The sequence below is a fragment of the Lynx rufus genome, unplaced genomic scaffold, assembly GCF_022079265.1.
Source record: "Lynx rufus isolate CCGP_SWC_20201006 ecotype Redwood Valley unplaced genomic scaffold, mLynRuf1.p SCAF_18, whole genome shotgun sequence".
NCBI classification, from domain to species: domain Eukaryota; kingdom Metazoa; phylum Chordata; class Mammalia; order Carnivora; family Felidae; genus Lynx; species Lynx rufus.
The window spans coordinates 24,847,628-24,863,038 of record NW_025814832.1 but is presented as its reverse complement, the minus strand read 5'-3'; the positions used below and the strand labels follow the sequence as shown (position 1 = coordinate 24,863,038).

The 15,411-nt window shown below is 37.6% G+C and overlaps 1 protein-coding gene and 1 pseudogene across 2 annotated transcripts in view; both read left to right on the top strand.

Moving 5' to 3' along the window:
• Positions 1-9,334, top strand: part of LOC124513089 (ubiquitin-conjugating enzyme E2 variant 1-like) — a 39,957-nt pseudogene extending 30,623 nt beyond the window's left edge.
• NPEPPS (aminopeptidase puromycin sensitive) overlaps positions 1-15,411 on the top strand; it is a 94,559-nt gene that overhangs the window by 40,870 nt on the left and 38,278 nt on the right. For both annotated transcript variants that reach the window (XM_047081145.1, XM_047081146.1), the window contains one exon: positions 12,947-13,024. In XM_047081145.1, the coding sequence (XP_046937101.1) occupies positions 12,947-13,024 (78 nt within the window). The remainder of the gene's footprint in view (positions 1-12,946; positions 13,025-15,411) is intronic.

The window sequence follows — 15,411 nt, the reverse complement described above, 5'->3', positions numbered from 1 at the left end:
TAATCCTGTCTAGCTCCATCCACATTGATGCAAATAGCAAGATTTCATTCTTTTTTATGGTTGAGTAATATTCCATAGTGTGTGTGTGAGAGAGAGAGAGAGAGAGAAGACAGACAGACAGATGTGTGTATACCCCACATCTTTGTCCATTCATCAGTCAATGGACAGACATTTGGACTCTTTCCATACTTTGGCTCTTGTTGGTAATGCTGCTGTAAACATCAGGGTGCATGTATCCCTTCAGATTAGTATTTTTGTATCCTTTGGGTAAATACCTCCCTAGTGCAATTGCTGGGTCATAGGGTAGTTCTATTTTTAACTTTTTGAGGAACTGCGGTACTGTTTTCCAGAGTGGCTGCACCAGTTTGCGTTCCCACCAACAATGTAAGAGGATTCCCCTTTCTCTGCATCCTTGCCAACACCTGTTGTTTCTTGTGTTGTTAATTTTAGCCATTTTGATTAGTGTGAAATGATACCTCGTTGTAGTTCTGATTTGTATTTCCCTGATGATGAGTGATGTTGAGCATCTTTTCATGTGTCTCTTGGCCATCTGCATGTCTTGTTTTGGAAAATGTCTCCAAATGACCATTTATAAAGGAACTTTTGAAGTACAGTTGAATTGGAACTTCTGTTACTGGCATTTTTAGAAGATTGTATATTTGTATCTCAGTATAATACGAGAACAGAATCCACTCGAAGCTTGTGTAGATGATGTAAGCTATAACAGTTTTGGCTGACTTTATGTTTTTTTTTTTTTTTCTATTTCAATCATTTTAAAAATGTGGCTTTCTGAGTATACTCTCTTGTATTTCTCTCTTTGTACTTCCTTTCCTGTGATTAAATTTCATCATGTTTAAACATAAAGAGGAAAAAAGTGTTGCATGGTTCAACTAATGTTTTACCTTTTAGTGCATGATGTTCATGCTCAAATATTAATATAGGAAGAGTTTTTTGATGCAGACAGAGAGGGCATATATAGAGGGCTAACATGAAAAAGTTAAATGGAGTGGAGAAGAGATGCTTTTGTCCTAAACTTAATACTTATTGCTTCTGCTGAATTTTCCTGGTGAAACACCAACTTTAGTTAATTGAAAACTTAAAATTTTTTTCATGTTTATTATTTTTGAGAGAGAGCATGTGCAAGTGGGGGAAGGGCAGAGAGAGAGAGAGACACACACACACAGAATCTGAAGCAGGCTCCAGGCTCTGAGTTGTCAGCACAGAGCCCAATGCATGGCTTGAACTTGCGAACTGTGAGATCATGACCTGAGCTGAAGTCGGATGAGCCACCCAGGCGCCCCAGAAACTTACTTTTTAATACAAAAGTAGTATTTCATGAAAAACTGAACTTTGCTTATTTTGGGGCTTGTTATAAATCAGTACATAAAAAGCTTCCTCATTTTTTAATGGTTAATTAGTATTCCGTGAAATGAATTTATCATAATTCATTAAGCCAGTCCACTGCTGATGGATATTTAAATGGAATTCTATGCTGCAGTGAATAGTATTGTATATATCACACATCATTTTGCATATATGAGAAGGTATTTGGGATAAATTCCTGGAAGTTGAATTATTGGTTCAGAAGGTATATATATTTGTAATGTTGATTGATATTGTCAAATTGCACTTTATAGAGACTATACTAATATCCAGAAACTTGTTAATCAAACACTCTATTCAGTACCGTATCATCTCAGATTTTTTTATCTTTGGTAATCTGATAGGTAAAAGGTAATCTTATAATACCTTTACTTTGTATTTCTTTATATTATCAAATTAAGAATCTGTGTATTTTAAAAAACATTCATATTCGGGGCACCTGGGTGGCTCAGTCAGTTAAGCATCCAACTCTTGATTTCAACTCAGGTCATGATTTCATGGTCATGTATCAGGCTCTGCAGTGACTGCATGGAGCCTGTTTGGGAGCCTCTCTCTCTCACTCTCTCTGCCCTCCCCTGCTCATGCTTTCTCTCTATCTCAAAATAAACAAACAATTAAAACAATTCTTGTTTGAATTTTCTGTGATGTGCCTGTTCATATCATTGCCCATTTTTAATCGGATGCTGTCCTTTTTTACTGATTTTTTAAAAAAATCAATACTAAATCTAAGGGAGAGTAACCCTTTTTCTATCAGTGAGAGAGAGAGAGAGTGTGTGTGTGAGTCAGGAAGAGGGGCAAAAGGAGAGGAAGAGAGAATTCCAAGCAGGCTTCATGCTCAGTGCGGAGCCCAATGTGGGGCTCGATCCCACAACCATGAGATCATGACCTGAACTGAAACCAAGAGTTGGCCCCTTAACCAGCTGAGCCACCCAGGTGCCCCTATGACTTCTAGATTTTAAGGCATGTTTAGAAAGGTTTTTCCAGGCATTGGTTATTTGTAAAAGGCAGTATTTTTATAGTTCTGGTTTTAAACATAAGTCTTTCTTCCACTTGGAATTTATTTTCATATTAGATATAAGGTATGAATCCAACTTAAATTTTTGCCACAACATCTTTTATGGAATAATCCATCTTTTCCCTCATATTCAAAATGCCACCTTTATTGTGTGTTAAATCATATATATTTGATTCTCCTTTTTACTTTTTGAATATTCTGTATTGCTAAGTGTAGTTCCATACTCACAATTATTGTAATTTTGTAATATTGTTTTAATAGCTATATAATAGGCCCTCTCATTACATTTCTTGTTCTGAATTCATCGAGTTTCTTATTTATTTTTACATATGAATATCAGTGTCAGATTGTCCCATTAAAAAAGAAAAACTATTGGTATTTTTATTGGGATCATATGATATGTAACCTAAAGACAATAACAATGAGATTTATCCCTAAGATTATTATTTACCTTTCCATTGTTTGTCTTTTGTGTCTCTGAGTAGTGTTTGAAATTATCTTCATAAAGATTTTACACATTTCGGGTGCCTGGGTGGCTCATTTGTTAAGCATCTGACTTTGGCTCAGGTCATGATCTCACGGTTCATGAGTTCGAGTCCCACTTCAGGTGAGCACAAGCCCCATTTCAGGTGAGCTGCATTTCTGTCTCTCCCTCTCTCTCCCTCTCTCTCCCTCTCTCTCCCTCTCTCTCCCTCTCTCTCTCTCTCCCTCCCCCCACCACCCCCACCTGCCCTTCGCTCACTTGCACCCCCCCCCAAGGAAAAAAAAAGATTTTACACATTTCTTACTATATGTATTCCTAGGTGTTTTATACTTCTTGTTGCTATTATGAATGAAGTCTTTTGTTATATCTTCTAGTTATGGCTCTTGATTTCTCTGTGTTAATTTTTTTTTAATGCAAACTCTATGCCCAATGTGGGGCTTGAATTCATGACTCTGAGATCAAGAGTCACATGCTCTACTGACTGAGTCAGCCAGGCACCTCCACTCTGTGTTAATTTTGTATCTTGTTTTACCTTACTGAATTTTTTAAATCATTTCTTTTCACTTGATTCTCTTGGATTTTCCTGAAATACAGTCTCATAACTGATACAGCTTTATCTATACTTACTAAGTTTTTACCAAGAGTGGCTGATGAACGTTTAATCATGTTTTCAGCATCTATAGGGTAAACTGTTTTTTTCTCTTAATCTGTTTTTACTGAACTAGTTTAGTTGTGTTTAAAGCAACTATAAGAAATGTTTTGGAGTTAGGATAGATGACACCCATCTGTTTTTAGTATGACTTGCGTTTCCTTAAATTTTTTAAATCTTTTATCGTGAAAAATATTGTGTACCTCAGAAAAGTGCCTATGGCAATTGTACAGCTTAGTACTATAATCCTAAAGACCTATTACCATGCCCCTTTCTGATCACATCCCATCTTACCTTACTTTGACTTTCAAAGTAATGATTTTCTTCTTTTGCTTTATAGTGTGACAACATAAGTACACATTCATGAATAATATAGCTTAGTTTACGTTTTTTGTACTTTATATAAATGGAATCACACAGTAAAATACTGTATGGCTTCTTTTGCTCAATATTAAGTTTTTAAGATTTGCCCATGTTGTATACAGCTGGAGTTTATTCTTTTTTTTAATTTTATTTTTTATTTTTATTTATTTTTTTATTGTTTATTTTTTAAAATTTACATCCAAATTAGTTACCATATAGTTCAACAATGATTTCAGGAGTAGATTCCTTAATGCCCCTTACCCATTTAGCCCATCCCCCCTCCCACAACCCCTCCAGTAACCCTCAGTTCTCCATATTTATGAGTCTCTTCTGTTTTGTCCCCCTCCCTGTTTTTATATTATTTTTGTTTCCCTTCCCTTATATTCATCTGTTTTGTCTCTTAAAGTCCTCATATGAGTGAAGTCATATGATTTTTGTCTTTCTCTGACTGACTAATTTCACTTAGCATAATACCTTTCAGTTCCATCCATGTAGTTGCAAATGGCAAGATTTCATTCTTTTTGATTGCCGAGTAATATTCCATTGTGTGTGTGTGTGTGTGTGTGTGTGTGTGTGTGTGTGTGTATACATATATATGTGTGTGTATACACATACACACACACACACACACACACACACACACCACATTTTCTTTATCCATTCATCCATCGATGGACATTTGGGCTCTTTCCATACTTTAGCTATTGTTGATAGTGCTGCTATAAACATGGGGGTACATGTGTCCCTTTGAAACAGCACACCTATATCCCGTGGATAAATGCCTAGTAGTGCAATTGCTGGGTCATAGGGTAGTTCTATTTTTAGTTTTTTGAGGAACCTCCATACTGTTTTCCAGAGTGGCTGCATCAGCTTGCATTCCCATGGAGTTTATTCTTTTTTGTCACTACCCTGCATTCCATTATAGAAACATACCAAAATATATTTATCCTTTCTTCCATTGGTGGACATTGATGGACATCTGGATTGTTTTAGTTTGAGGCTATTGGGAACAATGTGGCTACATACTTTTTTTTTTTTTAAATGTTTATTTATTTTAGAGAGCAAGCTGGGGAGGGACAGAGAGAGAGACGGAGACAGAAGATCTGAAGCAGGCTCCACGCTGTCAGTGCAGAAATGGATGTGGGGTTCGAACTCACAAATCGATCATGACCTGAGCTGAAGTCGGACATTTAACCGACTGAGCCACCCAGATGCCCTGCTATGTATTTTCTTAATGTTCAGCCTGGTGCACATAGGCATACTTTGCCATCAAGTATATGCCTTGGAGTGGAGTTTCTGTGCTATAGGGTGTAATTATTTTCAAGGTATGTCAGTTACAAGTGAGTTCCAGCTGCTCCACGGTCTTCGGTCTTTTTTTTTTTTTTTTTTTTTTCCAAGTTTATTTAGTTAAATAATCTCTACACATAACGTGGAGCTAGAACTCATGACCCTCACGAATTCACTGCTGCATGCTCTTCTATTCGGCCAGCCAGGCACCCCAGCTGCTTCACATTCTTATTAACACTTGGTGTTTTTAGACTTCTTGCTGTTAGCTAATCTGGTAGGTATGTAATGGTATCTGACTGAGGATTTAATTTTCATTTCCTGATTTTAATGAAGTTGGTTACCTTATTGTATACATATTGGGCATACATATTTCCTTTATTGTGTCAAAGTATTTTGCCTATTTTTATTCTGAGTTCTATGTCTTTTTCTTGGAATTTAAAGGAGTTCTTTTTATGTTCTGGATGTAAGTTCTTTGCCACTTATGTGTCACAAATATCTTCTGCATCTTAAGTTTAATTTTTTTAATTTTTGTAATTTTTTTTTTTTTTTGAGAGAGAGAGAGAACAGGGGAGGGGCAGAGAGAGAGGGAGAGAGTGAATCCCAAACAAGCTCCATGCTGTCAGTGCAGAGCCCAATGCGGGGTTTGAACTCATGAACCGTGTAATCATAACCTGAGCCAAAATCAAGAGTCAGGTACTTAACTGACTGAGCCACCCAGATGCCCCTCCCTGCATCTTAACTTTCTTAATGGTGCTTCTTAATGTACAGAAATTCTTATTTCATGAGAAATACAATTTATCATTTTTTTCTTTTTAAAAACTTTTTTAAAGATTTTATTTTTAAATAATCTCTATACCCAGTGTGGGACTCGAACTCACAATCCTGAGATCAAGAGTCGCATGCTCTACTGACTGAGCCAGTCAGGCACCACCCCCCTCCCCTTTTCTTTTTCTTTGTGACTATTGCTTTTTGTCTTAAAAAAAAAACAAAACTTTTTCGATTCTAATATCATGAAGATATCATCCATATTACCTTTTTATTTTTTATTTAAAAAATTTTTTTTTAACGTTTATTTACTTTTGAGACAGAGAGAGACAGCATGAATGAGGGAGGGTCAAAGAGAGAGAGGGAGACACAGAATCTGAAACAGGCTCCAGGCTCTGAGCTGTCAGCACAGAGCCCGACGCGGGGCTCGAACTCACTAGCCGTGAGATCATGACCTGAGCCGAAGTCGGACGCTTAACCGACTGAGCCACCCAGGCGCCCCCATATTACCTTTTTAAAAAAATATTTATTTATTTTGAGAGAGAGCACACAAGCGAGCAGGGGAGGTGCAGAGAGAGGGAGAGAGAGCAAATCCCAAGCAGGCTTTGCACTGACAGTGCAGAGCTGGATGCAGGTCTTGAACCCACAAACTGAGATCATGACCTGATCCAAAACCGAGAGTCGGATACTTAACCAACTGAGCCACCTAGGTGCCCCTATTATCTTTTTTTTTTAAGTTTACTTATTTATTTTTAGAGAGAGTGAGAGCATGAGCATGAGCAGGGGAGGGGCAGAGAGATGAGGAGACAGAATCGCAAGCTCTGTGCTGTCAGCGCAGAGCCCCATGGGGCTCAATCACACAAACTGAGATCATGACCTGAGCCAAAACCAAGAGTCGGATGGTCAGTGGACTGAGCCACCCAAGTGCCCCCATCCATGTTACCTTTGAAAAGCTTTGTTTTGATTTATATAATGTACTTCTTAAGGTATGGTATGAGTTCAGGTCCAGCTTGGTTTCTAACCCCCAAAGGGAGTTAGTACTTACTATACTTACTAGTACTACTTACTAGACTACTTACTAGACTACTCAGTACTTACTAGACTTACTTACTAGAACATTATCCTTTCCCCACTGCTTTGTAGTACTCCATTTGGTAGTTCATGTAATTGATACTTCTAGTATCTGTTGATTAAGATTTTGGTCAACCTTTTGTGAGGTTAGTGCTATGTTAAAATAGACTTGATTTTTTATTTTTTAATTTAATTTTGTTTAATTCCGCTATAGTTAACATACAGTATTATGTTAATTTTAGGTGTACAGTATAGTGATTCAACAATTCTGTACATTACTCGGTGTTCATCCTGATAAGTGTACTCTTTAATCTCCCATCACCTGTTTCACCCATCCCCCTCACCCACCTCCCCTCTGGTTTGTTCAGTTTGTTCTCTGTCATTAAGAGTCAGTTTCTTGGTTTCTCTGTCTCTTTTTTTTTTCTTTGTTCATTTGTTTTGTTTCTTAAATTCCACATATGAGTGAAATCATATTTGTCTTTCTGTGACTGCCTTATTTCCCTTAGTATTATACCCTCTAGCACCATCCATACTGTTGCAAATGACAAGATTTCATTCCTTTTTATGGCTGAATAATAATAATCCATTGTATGTATATATTCCACATCTCTATCCATTTATCTGTCAGTGGACACGTAGGTTACTTCCATAATTTGGCTATTGTAAATAATGCGATAAACATAGGGGTGCGCGTATGTATCCCTTTGAGTTAGTGTTTTTGTACTTTTTGGGTAAATATCCAGTAGTGCGATTCCTGGATCATATGGTATATTTTCAACTTTTTGAGGAACTTCCTTACTGTCTTCAACAGTGGCTGAACCAGTTTGCATTCCCACCAGCAGTACACGAGGGTCCCTTTTTCTCCAGATCCTTGCCAATACTTGTGTCTTGGGTTTTTGATTTTAGCCATTCTGACCAGTGTGAGGTGATAGCTCGTGGTAGTTTGGATTTACATTTCCCCAATGACAAGTGATGTTAAGCATCTTTTCATCTGACTGTTGGCCATCTGTATGTCTTTGGAGAAATGTCTATTCATGTCTTCTGCCCATTTTTTTTCAATATATGAAATTTATTGTCAAATTGGTTTCCATACAACACCCAGTGCTCATCCCAAAAGATGCCCTCTTCAATACCCATCACCCACCCTCCCCCCCCACCCCCCATCAACCCTCAGTTCTCAGTTTTTAAGAGTCTCTTATGCTTTGGCTCTCTCCCACTCTAACCTCTTTTTCTTCTGCCCATTTTTATATTAGATTATTTGCTTTTGGGGTGTTGAGTAAAAATAGATTTGATTTTTATGACTACTAATATTTTTTAAAGTCAAGAAAAATATGAGATACTTCAGCATGTAAATAATGTTTTATGTTCACATTGTGAATGCAAGAGATCAGAGAATCAGTGAGACCTACAGGAAGCCTGTGGTTCACAAAGGAAGGAAGCTATTTTATGTATTCTTTATTTTTTATATCTATTATTTATGTAGCATAGTACTGGTTGAATAAAAGGTTAAATTGAGATACAGGATTGTTAGCATATATGAACATATTTAACAAATTTTCAATTAAGAAAAACTCATCTAGATTTTATTAAGTAAAGCAGGAGTTACCTTATAATTACCGATTGTGTTATCCACTGATAATACAGATTGACTTTAATGATAACGGTAGGCTCCCTCATAGTGGTATGTGCTTATTTACAAAAGGTATTAGGGGTGCCTGGGTGGCCCAGTCAGTAAAGCATCTGACTCTTGATCTCACCTCAGGTCTTAATCTCAGGGTCGTGAGTTTAAGCCCTGCACCGGGCTCTGCACTGGGCCTGAAGCCTTCTTAAAATAGAAAAGAAAAAAGAATTAGTATTAGTGACATAAGATTGCAGCCATTATGGCCTTGGACAATTTATGAAAATCAAATATGCAGTCTTAAAATTAAATGTGAATATAAATACCCAGGAGTACTCCCATCTGTAAGATTTGTAATAAAAATTAATATGAATGGAGTTAAGAGTTCTAATGGAGTGGTGGACCCAAGAGACATATCAGTGTTAGCAAAATGACAGAATTCATATAGCATCAAAGTTGTCCTGTGAGAGCTTCAGCGCCTAATGATGTCTAAAGAAAACGAAACTGCCTCAGCCACTGGAAGGACACTGTTACAACAAGTATTCAAAAAGAAAAACCACAGCCCCCTTCCCCCAGTTCGACTGACTGACTGGAAGAGTGTCCCATAATACAAGAGACTTTTTAAGAATTCAAATATATGATTACTACTCTTTTTTCTAACCTTTATTTATTTATTTTTTGAGAGACAGAGCATGAGCTGGGGAGAGGCAGAGAGAGAGAGAGAGACACAGAATCTGAAGGAGGCTTCAGGCTCTGAGCTGTTAGCTCAGAGCCCAACATGGGGCTCCAACCCATGAACTGAGAGATCATGACCTGAGCAGAAGACCAGTGCTCAACGGACTGAGCCACCCCATACAGGCACCCCATACTACCCTTTTTTTCTAAGAGAATTTTAGAGGAGGGTTTATTCTTTTTTTTACACATGTAATATAGTTGCTATGTACACTTGAAAGCCCGTATTAGAATGGAATACAGCAATACAAAACTTGATTGTTGTTTTTAATTTTTTAATGTTTATTAATTTTTTGAGAGAGAAAGAGTGAGTGAGAAAGAGTGAGGGGCAGAGAGAGAGAGAGGGAAGCATAGAATCCGAAGCAGGCTCCTGGCTCTGAGCTGTCAGCACAGAGCCTGACACGGGGCGTGAACCTATGAAGTGCGAGATCATGACCTCAGTCAAAGTAGGACACTTAACCAACTGAGCCACCCAGGTGCCCCACAAAACTTGTTTCAATTTAAAAACTGCTATTCTTGGGGCACCTAGCTCGTTCAGTTGGTGGATCATGTGACTCTTTTTTTTTTTTTTTCTAAGTTCATTTATTTTGAGAGAGAAAGAAAGAGTGAGCAGGAGAGAGTCTGAGAGGTAAGGAGAGAAAGAATCCCAAGTAGGCTCTGCACGGTCAACACGAAGCCCACTGTGGGGCTTGATCCCATGAACCATGAGATCATGACCTGAGCTGAAATCAAGAATCCGATGCTCAACGACTGAGCCATCCATGCACCCCCAGAGGGGTACATTCTTAAGCATTAAGGTGATTCTTGGTTTTCCTCTAGGCTAAGTATGATTCTATATATAGGAATCAAGTTAGAGCAAATCTCGAGTTTTTGCCAGCAAGTCATTTCAGTGAAGATTTCATCAGTATTGTATATATGCCAAGTCATGAGTTCTTTTCAAATTTAGGAGCTAGTTTATGACGGTAGAAACAATTTTGGCAGTAGGAAGGGAACTGAGTTCTAGTCCAACTATGTGACCTTAGGCAAATCATTAACTTTTATGTATCTCATTTTCTTCATCTTTAAAACAAATATTTGATTAAAGTTCTTTTAAAATCTGAAATTGTAGGGCATCTGCGTGGCTCAGTTGGTTGAGCCTTGACTCTTGATTTCATCTCAGGTCATGATCTCACAGTTCGTGGGATTGAGCCACATGGGGCTCAGCGCTGACAGCATGGAGCCTGTTGGGATTCTATCTCTCCTTCTCTCTCTCTGCCCCACCCCTGCGCTCCCTTCCTCTCTGAAAATAAATAAACTTAAAAAAAATCTGAAATTATAGTTTAATGGTTTTGTGAAGATTTAGCTTTATAAAGACATGTTTGAACCATAATAGTATTAGAAACATTGAAAATTCAATCAGGGTGATTCATAAAAAGGAGTGAATTGTGGGCATCTTGCCTGGCTTACAGAATGTTATTAAATCTGAATCTTTGTTACCCATATCAAACTTAAGTCCATGACTGATAAGCCTACCTCTCTGTCTTTTTACCCTCTCTTTTAATAACAGTTTTATTGAGGTAGGATTCACATACCATACAATTCACTCATTTAAAGTGTACAATTCAGTAATTTTTAGTATACTCACAGAATTGCACAGCCATCACCAGAATCAATTTTAAACATTTTCATCACCCCATTAAGAATGTACCTGTAAGCAGTCACTTTCCCTTTCTCCTCAAACTCCCACCCTAGGCAACCCCTAATCTACTTTCTGTCTCTATACAGATTTGCCTATTCTGAACACTTCTTATAAATATGTGGCCTTTTGTGTCTGGTTTCTTTCACTTAATACAATATTTTTCAAGGTTTATCCTTACTGTAGTATATAGCAACACTTTATTTCTTTTTGTTGTCAAACAGTATTCCATTGTATACCACATTTTTATCTGTTCATCATTTGATGGACATTAGGGTTGTTTCCACTTTTTGGCTATTGTGAATAATACTACTACAAACATTTGCGTATAAGTTTTTGTGTGGACATATGTTTTTATTTCTCTTGGATATATACCTAGAAGTGGGAGCTGGGTCTTATGGTTATTCTGTTTAATAATTATCTGAGGAACTGCTGGGCTGTTTTCCAAAGCGGCCGCACCAGTTTACATTCCCACCAGTAATGTACCAGGATTCTAATTTCTCTACATCCTCCCTTACACTTAGTATTTTCTCTCTTTTTGATTTTAGGCATCCTAGTGGGTGTGAAGTGGTGTTTCATTGTGGTTTGATTTGCATTTCCCTGACGTTGAAGGATGTTGAGCATCTATTCATGTGCTTATTAAGGCTACCTCTTTGGCTGACTTCTGATGTTGGGAATGTGATGTGGTTGAAGTTGATCTACCTTTTCCCTCTTTTCCCTCAAGTGTCAATTGAGCATTCTGAAGTATCAAATAAGCAATCTTTTGTTACTACTGGTAGAGAGTAAGTCAAAGCTGTAATTTAATCCACGCATGTTTTCACCTGTAGTTCTGTAAAATGCAACAACAAAGAATTTTATTGGAAGTATGACCTGTATTTTACATTTGATTTTTTTAAATTTTTTATTTATTTTTGAGAGAGCAAGAACCAGCAGGGGAGGAACAGAGAGAGAGGGAGACAGAGAATCCCAAGCAGGCTCTGCACTGTCAGCATGGAGCACAATGTGGGGCTGGAACCCACAAACCATGAGATGATGACCTGAGCCAAAATCAAGAGCTGGATGTTTAACCGACTGAACCACCCAGGCACCCCAGTATGACCTGTATTTTGGTTGGAATTGTTACCTATCTTTGGTTAGGGGACAGAACTTTCATTGATATATTTTAACACCGAAATCTTGGCCATTTGCTGTATCTTTCAAACGTTCGTGAGTAAAACTACAACATAGAAAGCAGTATCTTGTCTGGGACAGGGATGCCTGGGTGGCTCAGTTGGTTGTACATCCAACTGTTGATTTCGGCTCGGGTCATGATCTCATGGTTCATGGGTTCGGGCCCTGCATCAGGCTCTGTGCTGACAGCTCAGAGCCTGCTTGGGATTCTGTCTCCCTCTCTCTCTGCCTCTCCCCCACTCATTCAGTCTCTCTCAAAATAAATAAAAGCAAACTTAAATATCTTAGTCACACAAAGATGTGAATGAAGCATGTCTGGGAATCTGGTAGAAAACCTTTTCACATTTATATTAGCCCTATTTCCTTTATGTTATGAAAGTTTTGTGTATTAATACAGATGTATAATTGTTTTTCATGAGCCTTTTTAACTTAGGATGTGGCCTAAAATAGGTTAGTTTGAAATGATACTTTTGTTACTACAAACTTAATTTATTAAATTAAGAATATTTAGTTTTAGGGACACCTGGCTGGCTCAGTCGATAGAGCATGTGACTCTTGATTTCAAGGTTGTGAGTTCAAACCCCACGTTGAGTGTGAAGCCTACTTAAAGAAAAAAAAAAAAAGAATATTTAGTTTTAGTAGAGATTTTGCTCTTAAAAAAGTTAATTGTTGCAGTCTAGATTTGTCTTAGTTCAGTCAGATATGTGAAGTAATGTTTTTTATTTCCATTCCAGAAATACATGCTACAGGATTTAATTATCAGAATGAAGATGAAAAAGTCACCTTGTCTTTTCCTAGCACTCTCCAAACAGGTAAGAGTCATGGCTTTTGTAAGATCCCATGTGACATCTTATTTCTTCCAAAGTAGTGACATCTTACTTCTTCCAAAGAAATTTGTTGTGTGCCTTTTTTTTCCCCCTCACCGTTTTTTTTCTCAATATATGAAGTTTATTGTCAAATTGGTTTCCATACAACACCCAGTGCTCATCCCAAAAGGTGCCCTCCTCAATCCCCTCACCGTTTTAAGCAGATTAAATATTAAGACAAAGCTTTTGAAAGAGGTTCATTAAAGCTTTTGGGCCACCAAGAAAAAAGATGACCAAAACTAATGATCATCCTATCCTAGAACATAATGCATTGTTTTTCACCTTTTTAGTTTCAGCTTTTAAAAAAATACAGTTACCCAGCTCTGCCTTTCCATACTTGAATCCACATGTCTGAGGTGAATTTCCCACAGATGATTTTGATGTATATTATGCAAGTGAGGGCACGAAAGGAAATATTTGTTGATACGATACTATTATTAGGTATAAAAGCACAAAGAAAGGGGTGCCTGGATGGCTCAGTGGTTAAGCGTCCAGCTTCGGCTCATGTCATGATCTCATGGTTTGTGAGTTCGAGCCCTGTGTCGGGCTCTGTGCTGACAGCTTGGAGCCTGGAGCCTGCTTCAGATTCTGTGTCTCCCTCTCTCTCTCTGTCCCTTCCCCGCTAGCACTCTGTCTCTTTGTGTCTCTCTCAAAAATAAATAAACATTAAAAAAAAACACACACAAAGAAAAAAGAAGACTGAGCTTAATGTAGTATAAGAAATTACATACAAGTCAATTGGTAAAGCACTATATGACTTTGATTTATGATCAATTTGAAAAGCAGCAGGTGAAGTACACTTGTGATGAGCACCGAGAGTTGTATGGAAGTATTGAATCACTGTATTGAAAATCTGAAACTAATATAACACTGTGCATTAACCAACTGGAATTAAAAGTTAAAAAAAAAAAAAAGCAACAGGTAATTTGTATAAAAGAAAATGCAAATGACTAAAACATGTGAAAAGACATTTGACTTCCTAGTAATGAGAAATATGAAAACAGCATTTACTGATACACCAGTTTTTGTCTGTTATGTAAGCTAAAGTTAAAAAAAAGATTCTTAATGATTTGACTACTTTGATATTACTGGTGGGAGTGCAAATCCATGCAGTGTATTTGGAAGGCAGTCTGGAAATATGTATCAAAAGCCTGGGGGGCCTGAGGGGCTCAGTTGGTTAAACTTCTGACTCTTTAATCTTGGCTCAGGTCATGATTTCACAAACTGTGAGATCAAGCCCCCTGTCAGGCACTGTGCTGACAGCATGGAGCCTACTTGGGATTCTCTCTCTCTCCTTCTCTCTCTGCTCTTTTCCTGATCGTGCTCTCTCTTGCACTCTCAGAAAAAAATAAACTTAAAAAAACATGTCTAAACATGTTCATGTCTTTTGACTCAGCAGTTCTGAATATAAAGAAAAATCCTAAATGCAAGAAATGCTTTATGCTTAGAAATGTCTGTTGAGACATTACTTAAGGCAGTAAAAAAATAAGAGTGAATATATTTACCCAACAGTAAGGGAATAATTAAGCTAATTATGACATATCAGTATGGTGGAATATATATAGCAATTAAAAGTGAGGTTATGAATTCTTAATGCTGTGAAGTGCTTGTTATAGTGTAAAATCGAAAAGCAGAATACAAAATTACATATACAAGGTGATGAATCATATCCCTAAAATTGTACAAATAAAATGGTATGTCTGGTTGTTGACATATTGATTATTTTTATTCTTATTTATACCTCTTTTTAGTTTCCATAATTTTTAAAAATGTTTATTTACTTTGAGAGACAGACTGTGAGCAGGTTAGGGGCAGAGAGAGAGAGTGAGAGGGAGAGAGAGAGAATTCCAAGTGGGCTCTGCACTGTTAGCACAGAGCCCGATGTGGGGCTTGAACTCGTGAACTGTGAGATCATGACCTGAGCTGAAGTCAGGAGTCGGATGCTAAATCGTCTGAGCCACCCAGGTGCCCCAGTTTCCATAGTTTTTATACTGATAATATATTGCCTAGTATTTTTAGAAAAAATAAAAAAAACTTTTTTTACATTTATTTATTTTTGAGAGAGATAGAGCACAAGTGGGGGAGGGGCAAAGAGAGAGGGAGACACAGCCTCCGAAGCAGGCTCCAGGCTCTGAGCTGTCAGCACAGAGCCTGACGTGGGGCTCGAACCCACAAACCATGAGATCATGTGAGCTGAAGTCAGACACTTAACCAACTGAACCATCCAGGCACCCCTAGAAAAATTTTAAATCGGAGAAGTTTTATTTTTTATTTCAGTCCTCTTTTCATTTTGCCTTTTTCTAACTAGGATTTCTTGTATGAAATGATCATAA